Below are 8,020 nucleotides of genomic sequence, written 5' to 3' on the forward strand. Positions count from 1 at the left end.
AAAAAAAAAAAAAAAAAAAAAAAAAAAAAGAGGCGGAGCTGTGACTGAGGCTGTAGCAGGAGGACCAGTGGGAAGGGAAAGGGCTGCTTGTTGATGATGATGGTTAAACCCTATCTGTCCCTGTTATCAGATGGCGCCAGCCTGTGCACACAGTTGGTCCCTGCCCCTCATGCTCTGCTGTGGTTGTGTAAATGACGACTGCAGAAGGAAGCTTGGTGAAGGACATCACAGGTCCTCTCAGAACTGTCCTGTGAATCTCTGATAACTCTCAAATAAAAAGCTAAATCATGTCCTAAGAACAAATTGAAGGGACATGGAGCACTTAGCTTAGCCAGAGGGAGAGTCAGAGAGCCAGAAGAGGAGGCAGCTGACTGACCCTGAGCCCTGTGTTCAAGGCTTGGCAAGGATGGTCAGGTGGGTGAGACAAGCTGAGAGGCAGGCAGGGCCAGATCACCCATGGGAGTTTTATTTTTCCCCTCCTCCTCTTCCTCCTCCTCTTAGAATCTCACTATGTAGCCCTGGCTGGCCTGCAGCAAACATAAATTGTCCTCCCCAGGTCCTGGAATTAAAGTGTGCACCACCATGCCCAGTTTTTGTTTTATTTTTATTAATTACCTTTCAGGGGAGAAAGGAGTCCTTGGGGAGGTTTGTTCAGGGCTGTGGCCCTCCGTTTTCAGTCATCAATCAAGGCTAGGCCACAGCCTTGGCTACAGCCTCATTTGATGGGTCGTTTTCTCAGTTGAGGGGCTCCCTCTTCACAGATGATTCTAGTTTGTGTCACCTTGACAAAAACTAATTATCACCTCAGGCGTGGATGGTGTTGCATTTCCTGCTTTGGATTTAGCCTGGAAAGACTCATTTCAGACCCTCCCTAATGGAGAGCCTCTCTTTGGCTCCTGGCTTGTTAGATTTTAGTCACGTTACGTAGGGAACAGAGTGGTGGCTCTTAGTTATAGCTGGCTGTCCACATGTCCTTTCTTTAATGGAAGAAGTGAATCAGCATTTTGGGGTGTTAGTCCCACCCGTGTGCCAATGACCCACACAGCCACAGTCCGACTCTCAGGGGCTTCCTTTGAGCTCGGCACTGGGCAGATGCGTTAGGACTTCTTCCCCTGCCAGGTCATCTGCCTGGTAGGGGCTGAGACCATGCATGTTTTACATGGGAGGATATAAGGTGTCACGTAACACTGCACAGCAGAACTTGTGTCCACAGTTCGTGACTATGTTTTCAGTGACTTCTCTCTGTGGGTTACCATTCTGCCTCAGAGACGACGGAGGTGGTACCTGGGTTCTGGCTTTATGCCTCCCAGCTCAGTGATGAGTCAGTAAGCACACAAACCTTTTGAGTAGTCTGTGCCCACGCTCTAAGTTTGGAGAAGTTGCAGGCCCTGCACCTCACCAGGCAAGGACTTCCATGTTCAGAACAGAAGCAGCAACTGGGAGAAGTCACCATGCCAGGATCCTCACCCCACATTGGAGAAGTGAGGCCTGCTTCTCCCTGAACGGTGCTTCTCTTCAGGAAAAGCTGCAGCCCCCTCCTGTGACCTGAAGCCCTGAGTCTCTGTCCCCAAAGACTGACTTCCCTATTTCCCCTCAGGAGTCCCTGACAGTGAACCTCAAGACTAGAGCTATGAGCTCACCTCTGGCCTCTCTTAGCAAGACGCGGAAGGTGCCCCTAGAGTCGGAGTCTGTGAATCCTGGGTAAGGAGCCAGCTGGCCTCTAGGTCCTTGTCCTCCCACCTGTCTCCTCCTTTCCTCACCAGAGGAAAGTGACCCCTAGCATCTTGGGGAAAGCAAAGAGTAGCTTTCTGTATCTGTCTTCCTTCTCTTTACACCTTCAGGAAACTCTGCTTTGTACTGGCCAAAGATGGATGGGGTCTTTCTGTAAGGCACGGCCCTGTGAGAGTGGCTGAGAGCTTGTCATTCACCCACTAGCTCTGCAGATATGAGTGTTTTAGCAGCCTGGGCCAGGCTCTGTGCTGGGCTCTTTTAAATCCGTGCCTTATGTTCTGAGGCACTCCTTGTGCAAAGCTTTTTCTACCTCCTGTTCCTTTATTGGTTTTTCTGAGCGCACTTAGAGTCTGGCTAAGGCCAAGGTGATCCAGAGAGGCTAAGCAGCAACCCCAGGGGCCCACGGTACCTCAGAGAGGAGCCAGGGTCAGCTTGTGGGCTTTGGAATCTTGTGGACTTCCCATCCAAAATGGCCCTGCTGTGTCCCCCTATTTTGCTCTGTTGGGAGGAGTTAGGCATTGGACAGCGTGTCCCTTGGCTCACCTTGGCTAAGGATGGATGGGGGTGGCAGTCTTCAGGAGACAGAGGCTTAACCTCTATCTCTTTAGCTCTGCATGGGGCCTGGAACTTTCCCTTGGTGGCATTCCAAGGGGCTTAATTTATATTTGTTCCTTCTTCCTGCCTGGGTTCCTAGGAGGCGAGGGATAAAAATCTACGGAAATGGTGAGTGTGTGCCCTGTTCCCTCTGACCAGCCTACGACTTCTTACAACTGGGCATGTAGGGAAGGAGCATGCTGAGGTCTTGTGAGACAGGGTATCTGGCCTGCTCCCTGTATTCGAGCTCCAGGGTCTGGGCCACCCCCTTGCTCTGCTCCCTCAGCAGAGAGAGCCACATCATTTTAAAACTCTGCTCAGTAGAAGGTGGTTATGGGAAGACCAGAGATGAGGACCTCAGCCTCTATCTTGTAGCCTTCTCTCCCTGGAGCCCTGGCCTCACCTCTGGCCTGACTGTGCACCTCGGGGGGCAGTGTATAAGCTGTTTCATCTTGGTCAGGACCCAGGCCAGAGTGTTCTCTGGGTTGTGGTCCCAGAGCAGTGACCCCGGCGTTCCTGTCTGCAGAAGATGAGGTAGACATGTTGAATGATGGCCAAGACTCAGAAGAGAAGATCTCTCTGCCCTCCTGCTATGGAGGCATCGGCGCCCCCGTGGGCAGGCAAGGTGAGAGAGACCAGAGGGCTAAAGGGGCAGAGGCTCTGTGAACAATGGCTCCCACTCTTCTCACCTGCTGTGCTTAGATGCTGCTCCCACTTGGCTAGCTTTCCCAGTGCTTGTCCCCACACCCATCCAGGACAGGGTTTAACCTAGAGCCACAGGTTAGGGATCTGGCCAAGCCCCAAGCCAGATCAGAAACCCTCCAGTTTCCAGCAAGTGTGATGTCAGTGGGTCTGTGATTGAGGCTTAGAGACAGTGAAGGGCCTGAAGGGAGCCCCCAGCCTCTGGCCACCTGCTTCCTCACGATCCAAAAAGGGCTGAGCTCCTTAGGAGGCCATTTCACCTTAGGATGGGGACAGAGGGAGAGTGGGCAGACAGGATGGGGGCAGAGGGAGAGTGGGCAGACAGGCACTTGGGAGGGATCAGAGAAGTTGTGATGAGGCTACAACTTTCCATCAGTTGTGACATCTTAAGCAGCTTTAAGATCCTCCTGCTTCCCTGTCTTCTGAAGAGAGCAATGGGCTGGCATATCATAAGGACTTAGTGAGATGCTACATGGGTTCCTAGCTATCACACAGGGTACTCAGAGCAGAGGCCCCCATTAGCAGAGCAGTGGGAGGGAACTGCCAGGTGATCTTGGACCAAACTTTCCTCCATTTGACACTGGCAGGACTTGCCTATCCCAAATCTTGCAGCAACTTAGTCACAAAGCCAGGATCTCCCTCACCTAGCTGGGCACAGTGATGGTCTACCTCCTTCCCTTTTAGGGACTGTACATTCTCTTGCTGCTTCTCCCTGCCACATCTACCTAGTGTGTCTCCACCAAGGTCTCCAGTAGGACCTGCCTGTCCTGCTTCATGTCTCTGCTCAGCAGCCCTCTCTCCTGCCCCCACTGGCTCCCTTTCTGAGCAGCTCCGTGCTGGCTAGGTTTTTTTTTTTTCTTTCTTCAAGACAGGGTTTCTCTGTGTAGTCCTGGCTGTCCTGGAACTCACTCTGTAGATCATGCTGGCCTTGAACTCAGAAATCTGCCTGAGTTCCTCTACCTCTACCTAGCCAGCACGGAGTGCTGCCTCCCAAGTGCTGGGATTAAAGGCGTGCACCACCAGTGCCCGGCACTGGCTAGGTTGTTGATGGCTTCCCTTGCTCCCAGGGTCTTTCTCTTGCTGTCCTCAGCGCCTCCTTTTCTTCCCCAGTATTCACTGTGGACATTCCAGCTGCCTGGATGCTTTCCTCTCTCTGGGCCGCCCTAGTGCCGTATACTGGCAGATCCTGACTGCTTCCACTTCAATGGCTTAAGGTGCTTGGGCTCTGAGTCCCTGACAGCCCTCACCGAGTGAGAGTGCCCAGTAGGGTGATGGTAATTCAGGGACTTGAAGATGACATCAAGGCAGTTAAGGTTTCAGCATCTTTCTCCTGAGCCCTCCTGGGCTTCCTGTGTGGTCTCTGATGAGGCTGCAGTTCCTGCTTTCCATGTTAGCGGAGTTCTGTGATGACAAAGAAGGCTTCTGTTCTTTATCTCACTCTTAGTCTTTTTTCTTCTTCTGGAGGGTGGGGTTTGAGACAGTCAGAGTTGCCTCAAATTTACTATGTAGCCATGGATGACCTTGAACTCCTGGTCCTCCTGTGTTGGGTTAAAAGTGGTACATCTCCACCCCCAGCTCTCAAGCCTTATTTTGAAAATTTTTACTGTACAGAAAAGCTGAAGTAGGAGGACAGTGCCTTCCCTTCCGGGTAACTGCCGCTCACCGTAGCCCCTCCCCTTCTGCCTGTACAGAGATGATCGAGAACAGGGCATCAAAGAGATCCTGACAGTCTTATCTAACTCCTTTGGTATGCTGCATGTCCTAATAATGAGACACAGACATTGTTATTGCTGCCCCTCGGAGCATGAATAATCCAGTAACTCTCCTAACAGCCATCTCTTCTACATTACAGGCTCCTCATTAGTTCCAAATATCTCTTAGAATGACTTTGCCCCGATGGGGGACCTGAAAGGCAGGGAGGCCCCATGTGCCATTGCAGTATTTATGCCTGTTTAGATCGTACCCAGCTTTTAAAAACAATGACACTAACTTTTCTTTTTGGGGACAGGATCTCACTATGTAGCCCTGCTGTCCTAGAACTCACTATGTAGACCAGGCTAGCTCCCAACTCACAGAGATCCTACCTTTGTCTCCTGAGTGCTGGGATTAAAGATGTGGGCCATCATGCCCATCGGATAAAGTCCCACCACTCGAGTTGCAGAGTCCAGTTGTGTTGAATGATTTACTTTGTGTGTATTTGTTCCTGTGTGTGCACACAATGGTGAGTGTGTTTGTATCAAAGAAAACTCATTCTTTTCCTTCCATCGTGTGTGTCCCAGGGAATCCAGCTTAAGTCACCAGGCTTGATGGCAAAGAGCTGGCAGGGTAGGTAAAAGGCCTTGGTATGAATGAGAGAGGCTCTGAGTTCAAGTCCCCAGACCTGTATAAAAGCCCCTCATGGCTATGTATGCCATAATCCCACCATTAGATGTCAGAGACAAGTGGATTGTGGGAGTTTTCTGGCTAGCTAGCCAACCCCAAACAGCAGTCTTCAGGTGCCTAGCATGCATATGGTCCTAGATTTGATTCCCCCACCCCCAAAAAGGTAGAGAGTGATAGAGGAAGGCATCCACTGACTTAAATATGGCCTATATGTTCACCACTGATGCACACACCTGGAACAAGTTGCTGCACAACCCCCACATCACCCACCCCCCTGCTTCCCGAAGCAGCCCACTGACTTCATGGCCTGCTGTGGGGACTGCACGAGCTGCTTTCTGTGAGCTTCAAGTGCTCCTATCACTCAAGCGTTAGCTGCTATTGAATTGCTGGTTCTCTTCTGGCTTTCTCCCGCTCTGGCCCTTCTCATCTCAGCCTCAGCTCCAGGCCTGGCACAAGAAACTTTGTCCCTTCCCAGCACTTGGGAGGCAGAGGCAGGTGGATTTCTGAGTTCGAGGCCAACCTGGTCTACAGAGTAAGTTCCAGGACAGCCAGGGCTACACAGAGAAACCCTGTCTTGAAAAATCCAAAAAAAAAAGAAAAGAAAAAGAAAAGAAAAGAAACTTTGTCCCCTTGTCAGGCCTTGTATTCCATGACTCGGAGCTGATGACTTCCATGGCCAGGAAGCTGCAGGAGCTGGAGCAGCAGTTGAAGGCTCAGAATGATGAGATGCTGTCCAAGGTAGGACCTGGGGAAGGGGCCAGCTGGGGAGGACTGTTTCCTCTAACTGAACTAGCTGTTTTGATGGCAAGCCGTGACTCAGGAATGATCTTGGTCCCCAGGAGCTGAGCAGAAGCAGAGGCTGATAGAGTGCGGGCTGGGTAGAGAGCTAGCAGGTTGCTGAGCAGAGGTGGTGAGCTGGACACTGAAGCCAAGACATGGGCTGGGCCTTTCTCAACTAGTACGACTGTTAGAGATGGGCTATCTGAGGCTCAGGAACAGGGGCTGTACCAAAGGGTAGGGACAGGTTGACACTCACACTCGGGCAGAAGCCCAGTAGAAGGGCTAAAGTTCACCTCTTCTCCACCCTCTGGGGCTCTGGGACCTACCAGGACTTACACTCACCCTGAGTCTCGCTGCTTCAGGAGCAGAAGATCCTGGCCCTGGAGGATTTGGTGCAGACCCTCCAGCAGCACCAGAGTAAGAAGCCCTTGGTCAGGTGCTTGGTTGGGTCCATGGTTCGTGGGTGCTGGACAGAGACTTATGGGTATCAAGGCTCCAATGGTGTCAGGCAGACTCCTGGTGGGGTCTGGACAGTTGGGACCAGAGAGACAAAACTTTACCTGTGCCTTATGCACAGGCTGTGCTGTCTAGCGCATGGCAGAGCCACTCTCCAAGGGATAAAGGGATGGATGGCTCCTGAGAGTCAGTTCAGGCGACCTCTCCCCCACACCAGTATTAGGAGAGAGGTCTAGAGTCTAGCTGGACTTGGGCAGTTCTCAGAGGGTCCCCAGAAGGCCCTAGGGGCAGAGCACCTGCAGCCTCCAGTTGTGGCAGTAGAACTCCTCATCCACTTCTTCTCCAGACAGTACAACCCTGCAGAGGCAGGAGGAGCTGGAGACACAGTGCATTCAGCTGCAACGGCAGGTTGGCGAGATGGAGGTAAGAGTCAGGGCTAGTAGAATGGATGGCCAGGCTGCCCTCCCTAGTCTAGAGCTGCCTGGAAGGATTTGCAGCAGCACCCTGCCCATCAGTATTCTTCAGGCCCCCTTCCTGTTTCCCTGCTCTGGGCTGACTCAGAGTTTAGAGCCGGGGGTGGGGGTGGGTATCCGGCACCATGACACCATGATTCCCTTTGGGGCTGAATCAAACCCTGAGCACACGCCCGCTCTTCCGTAACACACTTCCTTACTCTCTCTACTTGCTCTATCCCAAGTCGTTGCCATGGCTTTGTGGTTGGGCCCTGCTCTCCTACCTGGAACCTCTCTGTGCTCCAGCCATGTCACCCTCCTCTGGTTCTCTGACTAAGCCCACGCTGGTCTCTGCGTGGACCAGACCCGCCTCCTCCTAGAGAAAAATTTTCACGAACTTCCTTGAAGCCTTCCTGACCTGACCAGTGCAAGCTCTTCATCTCTCTCTCCTGTGGAACTGTAACCTCTGTGAGGGGGGCATGGCTTACCCCGGACTTAGTGCCAGGTGGTCTCCTGCCTCAGGCCATGACTTATTTACCCAATCACTTGGTCACCTTAGTCACTTTTCTTCTGCTCAGAATTGTGGTCAAGCTGTAAGACTTGAGCCGGAAGGCATTGGGCACTGGGCGGAGGCCCACTCCTGCCTCCTCAGGGCTCGTGCCCAATCCTCTGCTGGCCCCTTTCAGAGTCCTTTCTGAAATGTCTCTTCAAACAGAAGTGTTTCCAAAGCTCCAGGCCACTGCAGGCCTGTTCACATCTGGGGCTGTGAGGTACAGCTGCAGCAGTGCCTCACATGCCTGCTGGGAATGTGGCAGTAGCATGGGGCAGGGCCCAGCCTCAGAGCTGAGCCACCCCTGGCTCAAGCATGCACCTTTCACATGTTTATTGAGTCGTTACTTTTTTTTTTTTTTTTTTTTTTTTTT

The 8,020-nt window shown here is 52.2% G+C and overlaps 1 protein-coding gene across 3 annotated transcripts in view; it reads left to right on the forward strand.

The window, feature by feature from the left end:
• The window catches only part of Ubxn11 (UBX domain protein 11), a 22,622-nt gene that overhangs the window by 2,402 nt on the left and 12,200 nt on the right, over window positions 1-8,020 (forward strand). For 2 of the 3 annotated variants that reach the window (XM_031379004.1, XM_031379005.1), the window contains exons 2-7: window positions 1,598-1,701; window positions 2,426-2,454; window positions 2,852-2,950; window positions 6,047-6,147; window positions 6,552-6,606; window positions 6,992-7,068. In XM_031379004.1, the coding sequence (XP_031234864.1) occupies window positions 1,598-1,701; window positions 2,426-2,454; window positions 2,852-2,950; window positions 6,047-6,147; window positions 6,552-6,606; window positions 6,992-7,068 (465 nt within the window). Of the gene's footprint in view, window positions 1-1,597; window positions 1,702-2,425; window positions 2,455-2,822; window positions 2,951-6,046; window positions 6,148-6,551; window positions 6,607-6,991; window positions 7,069-8,020 lie in introns of those variants that run through there. The other variant, XM_031379006.1, reaches the window with a different exon arrangement.

The sequence above is a fragment of the Mastomys coucha genome, unplaced genomic scaffold, assembly GCF_008632895.1.
Source record: "Mastomys coucha isolate ucsf_1 unplaced genomic scaffold, UCSF_Mcou_1 pScaffold18, whole genome shotgun sequence".
Lineage (NCBI taxonomy): Eukaryota > Metazoa > Chordata > Mammalia > Rodentia > Muridae > Mastomys > Mastomys coucha.